We start from the raw sequence: 17,653 nt of genomic DNA, 5'->3' as shown, positions 1-17,653 counted from the left end.
AACATTAGATTTTTCTTACAAATACTTAAAAGTCTTTGACTTCCTAATTACAAAGAATTAATTATAATAAATAAATTTTTAAATGATTAATTGAAAATAATTTTATAAAAGTCAAACGTTTTCAAATTTTTTGCTATTTGTTGACCCCCATAATATTCTAATCAACCCTGATCAAATAATTTTAAATATACTTTTCCCATATATAATGGCAAATAATTTACCCCTAATGTAGATAAATAAGGCTTATTTCATATTATTCTTATAAATAATCTTGAAGTTAAAAAATTTAGGGTCAATAACTTAAAAGCTTAAATTTATCGAATTTATAAACCCCCCCCCCCTCTCCAATAATAATTACAAATAAAGTTAATACTTTATAAAAAATATAAGACAAATAAAATAAGTGGTAGAAGAAATTAATCATGAAAATATTCTCCCACTAAAAATTACAAATCAAATTGAGATCCTTATTACTTTTAATATAATTATTCTTCTCTCGTGAATCACACGTGAAGATAGAAAATGAAAAGAACCAATAATAAGTTAAACGTAATCTATAAGACACTGTTAATCCAGTAGAAATATAAAATGAAATTGAATAAATAAAAATATTTAATTAATTTATTCCTCCTTTAATCCTTAGAATAAAACCCTGATATAAAAGGTAAACCACATAAAGATAAATTACAAATATTAAAATAAGTACATGTTAAAGGCAAATGCTTAACTAAATTTCCTATTGAAGGAATATCTTGGCAATTAAATAAATTATGAATAATATTACCAGCACATAAATAATAAAGCTTTAAATAAGGCAAGAATTAATGAATGAAAAAATGCTGATTTATATTCTCCTAATGCTGAAATAAATATTATTAAACCTAATTGCCTCAATGTTGATAAAGCAATAATTTTTTTCATATCAAATTCAAAAATAAAAACGAATAATAAATCTTCTGCAGTAAACTAAAGTAGGAGAATGAACTAAAGAAGAAACCGGAGTTGGAGCAGCTATTGCTGTAGGCAATCAAGAAGAAAAAGGAATTTGAGCCTTTTTGTAATTGCTGCTAAAACAACTGAATAACTAATTAATTGTGTAATATAGTCTTCTTTTATAATTTCTAAATAATTTCAACTACCAAAATTTAATATTAAAGCAATCTATTTTAATAATGCTACATCACCAATTGGATTTCCAGTTCTGAATTTTTTTAAATTTTGATGATAAATTACTAAACAATGAGAAACTAAACCTAAAATACAAATATTACAACCAATAAAATAAACCGATATATATATATATATATATATATATATATATATATATATATATATATATATATATATATATATATATATATATATATATATATATATATATATATATATATATATATATATATATATATATATATATATATATATATATATGGAAGAAACAAATAAAACAAAACTTATAAATAGTAAAGATATTCCATCTAACAAAATAAATATTACTAGAATTTATTATTAAAAAATTAAATTCTAGAATATAGGTTAAATTAATAATTAATAAATATAATGAGAACCTTAATAATACTAATCTTAAATATAAAAGTAATATAAATATAAAATAGATAAAATAGATAAATAAATATAAAATAGATTGAATGCATTGAACTAAAAACTCTATTTTTATAAGAAATAGATTTGAAGGTAATCAATTTAAAATTATTAATAAATATTCACAAACTAGCCCACTATTAAATATATATAAACCAGAATAATATTGACCCTGCTGGGTATAAGAATATAAAAATAAAGAATAAAGAGCCCTAAAAATATAATTCTAAATAAACTAAAAGCTGAAATTCTATTAATTAATATAATTTCTCCTGTTAAATTTAACAAAGGAGGCGCAGCTATATTAGAAGAAAATGAAAATCAAATTAATCTCAAATTAGGTATAATATTCAATAAACATTCATTTAATTATAAAATTCTACTATGAATACGCTCATAAGAAATATTAGCTCAACAAAATAAACCTGAAGAACATGAGCCATGAGCCCATATTATTAATAGAAACTCGGACCATCCCCAATAATTTAAAGTTATATATCCAGTTAAAACTGAACTTATATAAGAAACAGAAGAATAAGCAATTAAAGATTCTATATCACTTTGACGAATACAAATTAATGAAACAATAAAACCCCCTAATAGACGAATAATTATAAAAAAAATATTAAAATTTTTAAAAAATTGTTTAAAAATAAGTATAAATTGTAAAAGTCCATAGCCCCCTAATTTTGAAGTAATTCTCGCCAAATTATTGAACCAGAAATTGGAGCTTCAGCACGAGCCTTAGGAAGTCATAACTGTAAAAAAATATTGGAATTTTAACAAAAAAATTAAATTAATACATAAAAATGTGAAAAAAGAAGTTGAATTTTGATGCATACAAATCAATATAGTTAAATAATATTTTTCTCTTAAATAAAAAATCATAATTAATATAGGTAATAATATTAATAAGTATGAAATGATAAATAGATACCAGCCTCTAAACGCTCAGGTTGATATCCTCAACCAATAATCAACATTAACGTAGGAATTAAACTAATTTCAAAATAGAAATAAAAAATTCATAAATTAAGAGAAAAAATGTCAAATATGAGCTTAATAATAAAATAATTAAAATTATTATAACTAAATGATAATATTCATTATTAGTATACAATTTTACTCTAGCTGAAATTATTAAACCACAAATTCAAAAACCTAGAAAAATTAAACTATAAGATAATATATCGTAACCCTAAAAAAAATATTAAACATTGAAAAGCTGAAAAAATCTCCTATTATTAAAAATAAATATGAAAAATAAGATAAAAAAAAATTACTGTATTAACCAACAGCTCTTAAAACTTGAAGGAATCAATATTAATTATCACAATAAATATATCATCATAAAAAAGAAGAAGTTGGAACATAATCATTGACCTGAGCACGAACCATTAAAATCAATTGATAATCCGAATGCCCCCTCACATAATCTTATTGTTAAATAAATTATAGAAAAAAAATATTCATGTTATACTTCTCAAATATAAAAATATCCCAAAATACAAAGAAATAACAATAATTTCTAATCTTAATAATATTATTGATAAATGCTTACGATTTAAAACAAATATTAATCTCCTACACAAAATATTATCTTTGAAAAATATATTGACATTGAAGTTTTAATAATCTAAATAAAATATTGGTCTTGTAAACCAAAAACAAGGTTTTTTTTAAAACTTCAGATATAAATACTATTCATCTTTAATCTCCAAAATTAATATTTTATTTAAACCAATATCTGATATAATTATATTTTTCCCTGTATTATTTATACTATCTTTAATATTCATTTTCATAAGTCACTCAAGTATTCAAAACACATTATCTAATTATTACCCATTATCTGATTATTTGAAAAATATTTTGAAAAAAATGTGGTGAATTATAATTTTCGGTTTTCGAAAATTATTTTTAAAAACTTTATTTTACACAAAATTAAATGAATACAATTAATCTCAAGAGCGAACTAACTATAAACATTGAATGAACAATATATTCAAGAACGATACATATTTTCATTGCCAAGTTGTTTACAACAATCCATATTTATAAAATAAATGCCGATGAAGTGTTTACAATATTTAATACAATTGCGTTTTATAAAATGTCCTTCAAGAATTTTCTGCATGTAACTCCTCCATCCCTAAGAATGAAAAATGACGGAGGTATTTTTCATGTCCTGCTGTCTTCTTTCTTCTAATTCGATGGTGTCTTTCTTCTTTCCTTCAAATGTTTGTTTTCTTACAAATTTACTTTTATATTTATGAATTAACCATAATGTTATTAAAATTACACAAATTATTATTATTATGGTAAATAGTCCAATCGATACATGGTTTTGCGAATGATAAATTTCATGAATTTGTTTTATATTTCTAGCAATTTTATTTATTTCGTATAATTTGTCAAAATCTATATTGGTTAAATTTGGAGATTTATAAATTTGATTATTTAAAAATTTGAAGTTCAATTTCGGTAATATTATTGATTTTCCTTTTTTTATTTGTATGATAGTTGAGAAGATTTCACTTTCTATTTGAATAGTACAGTTTTTTGGAATTTTTACAATTGATGGATAACTGATTTTAAAATAACGATCTGAAACACATTTAGATATCACTTCAGTTTCTGAATTTGGAATTACTAAAAGCTCATTATTTGTCACTTGTTCCAATATAGATTCTTAAAGATTAATTTCATTAACAACACAATTTTCACCAGAGTGTCCATTTAACAGTTCAATAGTACAATTGTCTTTTAACTTAAATGTTTCTTTACAATAATATTTTTCCTCTATCGCTGGACATTCTTCTTTAATAAAATTGACTTCTTCTTGATTGATGGCCAAGTAAGGTTGAGGAGGGATACAAATCGTATAATTTTGGATTATAGGATATAAATGGAAAAATTCATAGGTTTTAGGTTTAAGGATTGGAACATGAGTAGCAAAAATTATTTTAGATTTAGAAAAGGTTACTTGTGAACCAAGAAAATATTTTGGGATTTGTTCTTCATTATAAATAGTATTTAAATATTTCATCATTTCTAAAATTTCTTGACTTGATATAACAGAACTGTGAATCGTATTTAATTTAGAAAATGTTATTGCATTTTCAATATTGTTAATCAATGTAATCAAACTTAGACAATCCAGATTAATCTGTGAAATTGTACTGTGAAATGTAAAATTTCTCTAAATTATCAGTAAGTTTTTGTTGATTAGTCCATAGAGTCGTAATCGATTTATTATAATGATCAATTAATTTTTTGTGTAGCGGTATTTGTAAATTTACTTCATGAATTATGTGTTTTTGATTTTGTTGTAAAACATTTATAGCATTATCCTATCGTTCTTCATCATCTGAATCTAGAGTTCCAAAAAGCCATTTATCTATTTTTCCTACTGCATTTATTAATCCTCTTTTTAATCTTAAATGTGGATAAATATTTTCTGATTTTTTGTCCAAAGTATTAATTAAAATTTCCGTTCTACTTAATGATTGTTCAACCAAATTATGATATGAAATAGGATTTGTAGCATTCGCTTGAAATAAATTATTTTTTAAACTATAATAATATTGTTTCAAATTATTAGTTTGTTTATGAATAAATTCTAAATCTATATAATATATGAAAGTGTGTTTGGTATATATAAGATTACTGTTTCCTAAATTAATGGGTAATAATAAGTTATTTACGTTTGTAATTACTATGTCTTCTGTCTTGGTCGTCTTGTAAAGTAGTAGTAATATTAATACTATTGTCAGCTTCATTATCCTGTAACAATTTTTCTGTTTTAGTTTTTGGTTTTCTTATTATGTTTTTGTGATAAGTTCCTTTATTTGTTTCTAATAATATGCCAGAGTCTTTCACAATTTTTGCTTTTTTAAATTTGGGTAATTTTTTATCTCGGAATTTTGTTTTTATATAAGCTATGTCTTGATTTTCATAGGAAGGTGGACCATTTCTAGTTCGTTTCTCTTATTTATTATTTTTTCTTTAATATTAGCATTTCTAAATTTAATTTTTTCATATAATAATTTTGACGTTTCTTTATGATTTTGTATATAATTGGATATTATTAAATGACCATCGGGGTTGTTTATATGACCTTTAATAATTTCAAATGGTGTAAATTGTGTTACAGAGTGAATCGAATTATTATATGCCGATATTGAATGTTTTATTAATTGATTAGGAGTTAAATCATTATTATTTTCTTTTATACATCTAAAATGTTCAATAAGACTAAAGTGAAAACGTTCTACCGGTGAATTGGAATTACTATTTTTAGACGTTGTATAATGTAGCTCAATTTTGTGCAATTTGCAAAAATCTTGTAGTTCGTTGTTCTTGAACTCTGAACCACAATCAGCTGTAATTTTGTAAGGTAAACCGTAATGAGTGACATAATTTAATATATTATCAACAACGAGGTTCCATTCACACTTGGCATTGAATATGCTTGACCGTAACGAGAGAAAGCATCTATTATAGTTAAATATGACTGATTTGCTATTTTAAAAGTATCTATATGTATATGTTCAAATGGTTTACTGGCTGTTGGGGTTAAATTGAATTTAATTACTGGTGGATTTCTGTCATATTTATTCTTTTGGCATATTTCGCAATTATTAACAAAATTTTCTATATCTTGTAACATTTTAGGCCAATAATATTTTTCAGTTAATGATTTTTTTTATTCATTAATTCCTATGTGTCCCTTTTTGTATATGTGATAGTATTCTAATTTTTCTTTTTGTTCTTCTTCAATTAAAATATCTTTGACTACATTTATACAATGAATAAATTTAAATGCTGCATTTTTAAAATATTTTTGTACTGTAGCTATAAATTGTTCTGGTTTTAAGGGTTCTCTGAAATATAATGCGTAAAGTTGTTTAGGGTCAATATATTCCTTAACAAACTGAATTATGTTATTTTCTAAATCTCTCTTAGATAAAATTATATATATACGAGTGTTATCAAAACATTTTTCTCTCTGTGTTCTTATATTATTTACTTCGCCACTTGTTATTAAAATTTGATGTTTATAAGTATTCAATGATCTACTTGAAATTGGTATTTCTAATATTGGGTTTTCTAAGGAGGAATGTATTTTTTCTAAAGGATAAACACTAAGAGGCTTATTCAAAATTATATAAATTGTCTTAAACGTTTCATTTATTTCTTTTTTCATATATATATATATATATATATATATATATATATATATATATATATATATATATATATATATATATTTACTTATTTATTATCTATTAATTCTAAATCTTATCTATTCTTATAACATAATAATAAAAAAGAAAGAAAGTTCTTTGCATAAATTTTATAATTTCTTGAATTGCTTACCATTTTAATGAATGATAATATCTACGTTTCGAAAATAGTTCTTCAATTAATTTTTCATTTAGTATAGCATTTAATTTTCTATTGAAATATTTTGAAATTATTTCACAATTATTTCTATCAAATTCTTTGTTAATTGTTTCATAATTAATCTCAACTTAGTCATTTTCATTATTTATTTCACTTTTATCAATGATATTATTTTGATTTTGTATATCCAATATATTTGTATTTAATTCAGGTTTTATAACATAACATTCTTTTTCTAATATATCATTATCTATTTTTATAACATCATTTATATCTTTTTCTTCCATTGTCTCATCATTATTTATTTCATTTATTTTTCCATTTAATTCTATTACATTCCCTTTTACTTCACTTTCATTATCATTTTCATTCATTTTTAATTCATCTAATCCTGAATATTTTAATTCCACAATTAATTCCACTTTATCAAATAATTCTACTACTAATTCTCCTTTTGTATCATTATTCATTTCTCCTACCATTATAATATTTTCTTCTGAATTGTTTAATTTATCTTTTTCTTCTTCATCAAATAATTTACTGAGATCTAGTTCTACTTGTTCATTTATTTCTTTACAATGATTTAATTCCGATTCTTTCATTTTTATGAATTTTTGAATTTTTGGCGATGAATTATTAGATGTGAAATTTATTTCAATTACTTGTTCACTGGATTCTGGTTCGTTAGTTTCTATGAAATTTTCAAAATATGTTAATGGATCATTAGGAGTAAAATTTCTTTTATTTTTGATTCTTTTTCCGAGGCTCTTTCCGAAAATTTACGGGTTGGTCATTATTTTCGTCTGACTCAAATAAATGTTGGAAATCAATTATTTCTTCTTCTTCTTCTTCATTATCATTATTGTTACAATTATTATTATATAACTCTTCTGATGTAAAATTTGGTCGTTCATTTCGTGATTGGAAATATCTATTATTGTTTGCATTATTATTATTATTATAATTGTTATTATTGTTTACACGTCTACTAGGTTTATCGGAAAAATTTCTCGATGTCGTAGACATCGGTTCTGGTCTTGGTAACCGGTTTGTAGGTATTTGGTTTGGACGGAAAACATTTTTCCTGGTGCCAAATACTTGTGCGTTTGTCGGATAGTTTTGCCTTCTTTGTGGCATGGGATTTACATTTATCGGTTGACTAGGAAAATTATTATAATTATTATTGTTATTATATCTTTGATTGTTTTCATAGTTATTTCTGTTATAATTATTATCATAATATTGTCGGTAAAGAGAATTATAATTACTATATTGGTTATTTCTATTATTTCTTATTTGGTTCGTTTGAACATTGTTATTATTATTGTTATTATATTTGACACTGGGCTCATAAAATTGGCCATAGAGTTTTTCAAAATTTTCGAACTCATCAACATAAGCCATAGCATCCTCTAGTGATACAGGCTTTTTTAAATAAATGTTATTGCGTATGATGCCTGAACATCCTGCTATAAAGGTGTTCAAAGCTGTTTTTTCGCAATGGTTTATTTGACATTTTTGTCAATTTCACCTAAATTTAAATTATTACTGATTCTTTGTATTGTTTGATTTTTCAGTAATTGTAATCTGTTACCAAATGTTATTAAGTTTTCATTTTTAAACGGTCTTGTTTTTGTTAATTCCTGCAATATGCAGTCTAAATCGCGCCTATCTGCAAAGCATTGTATCAAAGCTTCCTTTAGTTTGAACCAGGTATTTAGTTCAATCCTATTTCCTACCATCATCTCAGCTTTGTCAATTAATTTTTCTTGGATACATTCCAAGACATGATTATTAATATCTTGATCATTATAGATCGAATACGTCTCTATTAGATTTTCACATCTGTTAATAAATTTGTTTAAAGTATTTCTGTTACCGTCGTATGGTTTTATGTTTTCCAATTTTAGTTTAAATAATTCCCAATTTAGGGTTTTTGGATTTGAAGTTGTCATTTTTGTATAATCTGAACTATCTTTTAAGTTTAAATTACCAAATGTATTCAATAAGTTATCTAAATCGTTCATAAAAATACTATATTCAAAATTATTAGATTATCTCTTCCTTACTCAAAGTTTGATAAGGATAGATAAAAAGGTATATAAATAAGGAAACTTGGCACTTACAGCTATCTGAAGTCCTGAAGTTCTTCGTTGAACACGTAGATCTAGTGCTGCTGTACTGAAGTACGTAGTCGGAATTTTTTATCGCACTTTGCGTGAAAAATCGCGACCGCACTAATCCGAATGACTGCGCCAATTATAATTTTCGGTTTTCGAAAATTATTTTTAAAAACTTTATTTTACACAAAATTAAATGAATACAATTAATCTCAAGAGCGAACTAACTATAAACATTGAATGAACTATATATTCAAGAACGATACATATATTCATTGTCAAGTTGTTTACAACAATTCATATTTATAAAAAAATAAATGCTGATGAAGTGTTTACAATATTTAATACAATTGCGTTTTATAAAATGTCCTTCAAGAATTTTCTGCATGTAACTGGTGTCTTTATAAAAATATTCCTATTACTATTGTAAAAAATATATTGATTAAAAAAATGGGACAAAATTAAAGAATATACAGAAATAACTCAAAAAGAATTTATAGAAGCTATAGAACTCACACTTACAACAACGTACTTCAAATATGAAAATGAAATATACATAAAAATTGATGGTTGTGCTATGGAGCTTCCATTTCAAGTGCTATAACACAATTAATAATGGAAGATTTCGAGGAAACTGTCCTTGTTGATGAATATAAAACATGTTTGTAAAAGCGGCAATAGTGCTTAGAAATAAAAGTTCAGTTTACCACAAATGATCAGCGAAGTAGAGTGTTGTACCGGAGAATTATATTTTATGTTAAACATAAAGTGTTACAGACCACTGAAGTATATAAGTTTTCTCTTAATCAATTAAATTGTCCCCCAACATATTTTGGTCTAATCGATAGGATTGTGATTAATCTCCAAACATAAAAATCCCATTGAAGAAGGGCATCAATTAAGAAGTGAGGTTAAAGAAGATACATAAAGGCGGGAACTCATCTCCATCATTAGCAGAGACGAGAAGAAGGTGAAGAGTCCGTTCCTTTCATTAATCATATTCTTTATTGCTTATTTCATTCAAGTTATTAGTTTAAATACTTCATTTGAATAATCATAGTGCAGGTATTGAACTCCGAAAATGGTTGAGCAACAGTACTGATATTTTGAGCAAAGGTGAAGCTAAGTGAAGGTCTAGATCTCAATATTTGCAACTTAGCGGAAACAAGTCAAACAAAACTAAGAATTTTATGGAATGCACAATCAGACTCCATAATGTATGCAGCAACCAATATTGAGTCGAACATTAAACTGGAAACAAAACGAAGTGTCTTATCTGCAATATGTCTAATTTTTGACCCACTCGGTCTTCTAGGTTCATTTATAGTCAGGGCAAAAATCATGATGCAAGAGTTGTGGTTAATGAAAATATCGTGGGATGAACCCATACCTCCGCATTTAGAGAAGTTGTGGTTAGAGTTCAAAAAGGAGATGTTAATTTTAAATGATAAAACCAGTCCTCATCACGTTTTGTATAACGATAGCGTCACGATAGAACTTCATGCATTTTCCGATGCATCCGAAAAGGCATACGGCTCGTGTTTGTTTAAATGATGTGTCAAACCAGACGGACGAATTTATTCCAATATATTATGCGCGAAATCTCGTGTAGCACCAACCAAAAAATTGACCCTACTCCGTCTGGACTAATGTGCGGCGCAAGTAACAGCACAGCTCGTGAACAAAATAAATAATACAATAAATTTTAAGTTTGATAATTATTTCTTTTACACTGATTCGACTGTTACATTAGCTTGGATAAAATGAGAACCTTACAAGTGGAAAACATTAGTCGCGAATAGAGTTTCTGAAATTAATTCAGACCTCAACAAATAGTTCTCATTGGTATCATGTATCGTCAAATGACAATGCTGCTGACATTTTATCGCGCGGATGCTCATTAAAAACTCTAAAAAACCAATACTCTATGGTGGTACGCACCACATTGGTTCTTAAACAATAGCAGTACTTGGAATTTGAGGGGTGACTACGAAATTCCGAAAGGCAAAACAAAATCCACGAATGTAATTCAAAATGAATTAGTTACAAGACTACTTGAACGAATTTAAAATTTTTCTAAATTATTCGCTGTCACTGCATTCATAATTCGGTTTTGTGAAAAAATTAAATCATTCGGAAAGAAACTTTAACTTATCTCAAATACGCCGACTATCGACCCACTCACTCCAAAAGAACTTAAAATCACGGAATTATTCATTATATAAAAAATTCAGAAGGTATACTTTGCAAATGAATACTATTGTTTAACAAATAGCAGATCAATGCTAAAAGGGTGTCCGATTCTATCACCAAACCCATTCCTAAAGGATAGAGTTATTCGTATTAGCGGTATATAAATTTCCAATTATTCTACCCAAATCTCATGTTGTGACTGATATTATTCCAACTCATCTCCATAGAAAATCTCTTCATTGTGGAACACAACAATTATTATATACAGTCAGAGAAAAATATTGGCCTATTTCGTCTAGAAATGCCTGTAAAAAAATTACTAGAAATATGTAATTTGCACTGAAGCCCAACCTAAAGGTTTACAATATTTGATGGGTGATCTTCTGGATGTTAGAATAAATGTTTATTCTCCATTTTTAAATGTTGGGGTAGATTTTGCTGATCCTTTTTTACTGGAAGATTGAAAAATGCAATCTCTTAAGTTGATTAGAAGTTCATAATCAGGAAAAGGATAAACAGATACTACAATCAATTAAAAAACAAAACAGAAACCAAACATCAAAATATAAAACATTTTTCCTTACCATAAGTAGGTATAAGGACTTTCCCAAAAACTATCAAAGTATTTTCATAAATATGATATTAGTATAAGTCAAAAAGAACATAATACGTTATCCAAATATTTCACTAAATTTAAATCTAAAATACCAAATAACAAAAGAAATAATATTATGTATATATCAAGTGCCTTGTACTAATTGTGACGCTGTCTATATAGGATAGACATTTCAGTATTTGGTAAATAGACTAAAAGGTGATCAATACGATAAAAAAAATAAAACTGCATTAACGAACATGGAATATACAAAAACATAAATCCAATTATAAAGATTCAAAAATTCTTGAAACAGAATCTAATACACGAAAAAGAATATTTTTAGAAATGCTTCACATTCATAAGAACGAAAAAGCTATTAATGATAAAAAAGACCTTAATAATTTAAATAAATTATATAGCTAGCTCTATTATGAATGTAGCTGAATATTTATTGGTTATAAGAAATATATATGTATGTATATAAATGTATTAAAATAATTAATATTTTACTTACAATAATTAATTAAGATTTTCGGTGGTTTTGAATTGTATTAATTGTTGTAAAAATTTTAAATTCATAGGTTTCAAAATTCAATATTCAAATTCACGTTGATAGAAATATTCCATATATTTATACACCTTTACCATATATAAAATCAGTTACTCCTAAACTTTCTGGAATCTTTAAATAACAAAATATTAGAATAGCTTACAGTCAAACCCTTAATATTCTATCTATTTCTACTAATTGAATTATAAAACACCAATCTATAAATTGCCTAACATAGTATATGAAATAGCTTGATAGATCTATCTAACTATCAGATCCTGAATTTAGATGCTTAGCTATGGAGGATGAAATTGTAATCTTTCAATTGAAGGATTTATTCTTAATGAATTAATTCTTTTTCGTTGTATAGAGAAAGCTTCTCAAAAAATAAATAATAAAAAAAATTTCTCTAATAAGGGAAATTAAAGATCCAATTGATGAAACAATATTTCATAGAGTAAAAATATCAGGATAATCGGAGTATCGTTGTGGTATTCCTATTAAACCTAAAAAATGTTATGAAGAGAAAGTTAAATTTACTCCAATAAATATATTAAAAAAATGAATTTTTCAATAAAAATTATTTAAAGTTAAACCTATAAATAAAGGGAATCATTGAACAATACCTGCTAAAATAGCAAATACAGCTTCTATAGAAAGAACATAATGAAAATGAGCTGAAACATAATAAGTATCATTTAAAACAATATCGATTGAAGAGTTAGCTATGACAACTCCTGTCAATCCTCTAACTGTAAATAAAAAAATAAAGCCTAATGCTCATAATGTTGCTGGTCTATAGTTAGTTTTTAATCCATGAAATGTTGCTAATAATATAAAAACTTTAATTCCACTAGGAGCTACAATAATTATAGTAGATGATGTGAAATAAGCTCGGGTGTCAACATCTATACCAACTGTAAATATATGATGAGCTCATACAATGAATCCTAGTAGTCCAATTGCTATTATGGTATAAATTAAACCTAATGTACCAAAAGCTTTTTTTTCTTCTTTGTTGTCTAACAATATGAGAAATTAATACAAAACCAGGAATAATTAAAATATAAATTTTAGTATGTTCAAAAAATCAAAATAAATGTTGGTATAAAATTGGGTCCCCTCCTCCGGCAATATCAAAAAAAGATATATTCAAATTTCGATCAGTTAATAATATAATAATAGCCCCAGCTAAAACTGGTAGGGATAATAATAGAAGAATTGCTGTAATAACTACTAACAACTACTCAAACAAATAAAGGTATACGGTCTAATGTCATATCTTTAGGTCGTATATTAATTACTGTATTAATAAAATTAATTGCTCCTAAAATAATTGAAGATATACCAGCTAAATGTAAACTAAAAATAGCTAAGTCTACTGAAGATCCACCATGTGCGATATTAGATGAAAGAAGGGGATAAACCGTTCATCCTGTACCTGCACCTCAAAAACTTATATAATTTATTCGGGGATATGCTATATATGGAGCACCGATTATTAAGGGAACTAATCAGTTTCCAAATCCACCAATTATAATTGGTATTACTATAAAAAAATTATGATAAATGCATGAGCAGCTACGATAACATTGTAAATTTGATCATTTCCAATTAATGTTCCGGGATTTCCTAATTCTGTATGTACTAGTACTCTAAGAGAGGTACCAACTATTCCAGCTCAAATCTCAAAAATAAAATATAATGTTCCAAAATCTTAATGATTTGTTGAAAACAACCATTTATTCAGTAAAATGACTGAGTTCGGGCGATAAATTGTAAATTTATTTATTAATATTAATATTCTTTTACCAAGCCTTATATGTATATGTAAGTATGATATTAAATTGCAAATATAAAGGTAAATAATTTTTAGGGCTTAGATCAAATATAATATCAACTTTGAAGGTTGATAATTTAACTTAACTAAAATCCTTATAAGATATTTAAGATCCTAGTACAAAGGCATAAGCTAAGTAAAGTAAATGCATTTAAGAGTAGAAAAATGAAATTGTTAAATTTTGTTGCTTTAACCAGATTTTCACTATTAAAATAGTTAGAGAGGAAAATGTTAATCGAATATAAAAGTATAGGGCAATTAATAATTTAGATTACTCTTAAAGTGTATATTTGACTTAAAATTAAGTTATTGATCACAATTCATTTTGGTAGGAATCCTAAAAATGGTGGTAAACCTCCTAAAGATAGAAAATTTAAAATAAAAAATTGTTTAAATAATTTATTTGCATTTAATGCATTAAAAAGTTGATTTAGGTTAAATAAATTTAATTTTATAAAAAAATAACGATATTTAAAGTAATTAAAAAATAAATAATAAAGTATACTTACCAAATTAACTTAGAATTTAATATTCCAGCAAGTATTCAACCAATATGATTAATTGAAGAATAAGCTATAATTTTTCTCAGGCTTGTTTGATTTAGTCCTTCAATTATTACAGGAAACCAGGAGTGGAAGGAGGCATCTCCTAATTTTGTTAATATTGCTGAATTAAGAATTATTATTAATCAAGTGTCAGAATTATTGGGGATATAATCTGAGGAGATTAATGATATAATTACAGTAAATAAGATAATAGTAGAGGCTAAGGCTTGAGTAATAAAGTATTTTAAGGATGCTTCTGCAGGATAAATATTTTTATTTGATTTTATTAAAGGAATAATTTGGATTAATCATTTTATAGCTTGCATTAAGGGGTGCAGGTCAATCTAGTTTATGGGGATAAACTAGACTGAAAAATTTGAATCAATCATTTTATAGCTTGCATTAAGGGATGTAGGTCAATCTAGTTTATGGGGATAAATTAGACTGAAAAATTTGAATTAATCATTTTATGACTTGCATTCAGGGATGCGGGTCAATCTAGTTTATGGGGATAAATTAGACTGAAAAATTTTAATTAATCATTTTATAGCTTACATTAAGGGTGTAGGTCAATCTAGTTTATGGGGATAAGCTAGATTATTTAATGAAGGTTAATTGTTAAAATTTTAAAATGTATATAATTTATATTTTTGGTTATAAATTATTATTTGGTTCTCATATATGAAGGTAATTTTATTATTAGTCGTATAATTGTAAATTAAAATATTAGGTTAAAATTTAAAAAATAAATTTTGGAATTAATTTGTTTTTAATTTTAGTCAGTTGGAAAAGTGAATATTTTTTAAAAGTTTTATTTTAACTTACAAATTAGGTGTTATTTTTTATTATATGTGAATTATTTTACAGAAGAATTTAACAGTGATTAAAATTATATATTAAAGAAATTTAAATTTGAAAGTAATAAGTATTATTAACAAAATTTGTGCCAGCAGTTGCGGTTATACAAATAATATAATTTAATTATATTAATAAAAATTAATTGTAAGAAATAATTTTAATATAAAATTTAATAAGTGAAATTTTAAATTTTATTTATAAATTTAATACTAAATTAGTAATAGTAATGTTCTTGAAAATTAAAAATTTTGGCGGTATTTTAGTCTTTTCAGAGGAACCTGTTCTGTAAATGATGATCCACGATTTAATTTACTTATATTATTAGTTTGTATATCATCGTAATTGAATATTTCATTAAAATTATAAATATTTAGAATTTAATATTATAAAATTTATCAGATCAAGGTGTAATTTATATATAAGAAGTATTGCGTTACAATAAAAATATTTTTGGATAATTTCTATTATTAAAAATTTATATTTGAATTTGATAGTAATTTTAACAAATTAATTGAAATGATTTTACCTCTAAAATATGCACATATCGCCCGTCATTTTAATTTAATATGGAATAAGTAGATTTACTGGAAAGTGAGTCTAGAATACAAATTAGAGCTTGATTAAAAAGTATTTTAGTTACATTAAAGAGTTAATTGTGAGATTCAATTTAATTTGAAATAAGAATTTTATTATTTTTTTAAGTTAAAAGTTTTAATTAAGTAAAATTTATTTTATTATTAAAAAAGAAAAAAATTATTCAATTATAGTAAATTGTATTGTGAAAGAAAATTTTATTATTAAAAAAAGAAAAATTAATTTTTTGTACCTTGTGTATTAGGGTTTATTGAATAATATTTATATGTTTAATTTTTTCGAATTTAAAAGAGCTAAAAAATTAAAATTTTCATTGTGGAATAAATAATTTTAAATATTTTTTTGTAATGAAATGTTATTCGTTTTTAAACACATCTAGTTTTTTAAGAAAAAAATTTAATTTATTTATTAATTAATATAAATATTTTTTAATATTTTTATATTATTAATAATTAATATATTTTTGGTTTCAAAGCTAGAATGAAGGGTTGAATGAAAAAAATACTGTCTCTATTTAATTTTTGTGAAATTTTATTCAAGTTCAAAAGCTTAAATAATATTAAAACACGAGAAGATCCTATAGAGTTTTATAATTTTTTTTATAAATGATTTAGAATTAATTTTTTTATATTTAAAAACTATTTAATTGGGGTGATAAAAAAATTTAATAAACATTTTTTCTATTTTTATATTAATTAATAAATAATTGATCCAAATATTTGGATTATAAGATAAAATTACCTTAGGGATACGAGCGTAATTTTATTAGAGAGTTCAATCGATAATAAAGATTGCGACCTCGATGTTGGATTAAAATTTATAATTGGTGCAGAAGCTAATTAATTAAGTCTGTTCGACTTTTAAAATCTTACATGATTTGAGTTAAAGCCGGTTTAAGCCAGGTTGGTTTCTATCTTTAATTAAATTCAACTTTTTAGTACAAAAGGACCAAATGAAAAAAATAATTTTTATATTTTGAATTAAAATAATTATTTTGGCAGATTAGTGCAATGGATTTAGAATCTTTAAATGTTATTTATATTACAAATTGTAATACTTGATATTAAAAGATTTTTTAATAATTATAATTTCAAGATTAATTTTAATTATTTGTGTATTAATTAGGATTGCTTTTTTAACATTATTAGAACAAAAAGTTTTAGGGTATATTCAGATTCGTAAAAGCCCAAACAAAGTAGGATTTATTGATTTAATTCAACCTTTTAGAAATGCTATTAAATTATTTAGTAAAGAGCAAACTTATCCTTTTATAGCAAATTTTAATTTATATTATTTATCGCCTATTTTCATTTTATTATTATCTTTATTTATATGAATATGTAT

At 24.5% G+C, this 17,653-nt stretch overlaps 1 protein-coding gene and 3 pseudogenes across 1 annotated transcript; all 4 read right to left on the bottom strand.

Moving 5' to 3' along the window:
* Positions 1 to 292: 292 nt before the first annotated feature.
* Positions 293 to 8,415, bottom strand: LOC130902966 (NADH-ubiquinone oxidoreductase chain 5-like; annotated as a pseudogene).
* Positions 8,416 to 8,516: 101 nt separating this feature from the next.
* On the bottom strand, positions 8,517 to 8,966 carry LOC130902965 (uncharacterized). Its single transcript, XM_057815250.1, has one exon. The coding sequence runs from the start codon at positions 8,964 to 8,966 to the stop codon at positions 8,517 to 8,519; it is 450 nt and encodes a 149-aa protein (XP_057671233.1).
* A 3,802-nt stretch (positions 8,967 to 12,768) lies between these two features.
* Positions 12,769 to 13,547, bottom strand: LOC130902985 (cytochrome c oxidase subunit 1-like; annotated as a pseudogene).
* A 1,031-nt stretch (positions 13,548 to 14,578) lies between these two features.
* Positions 14,579 to 15,162, bottom strand: LOC130902963 (NADH-ubiquinone oxidoreductase chain 2-like; annotated as a pseudogene).
* Between the last annotated feature and the right edge of the window lie 2,491 nt (positions 15,163 to 17,653).

This window comes from Diorhabda carinulata, chromosome Y (genome assembly GCF_026250575.1).
Source record: "Diorhabda carinulata isolate Delta chromosome Y, icDioCari1.1, whole genome shotgun sequence".
Lineage (NCBI taxonomy): Eukaryota > Metazoa > Arthropoda > Insecta > Coleoptera > Chrysomelidae > Diorhabda > Diorhabda carinulata.
Note: the sequence above shows the minus strand (reverse complement) of the source record. Positions and strands in the feature narration are given on the sequence as shown.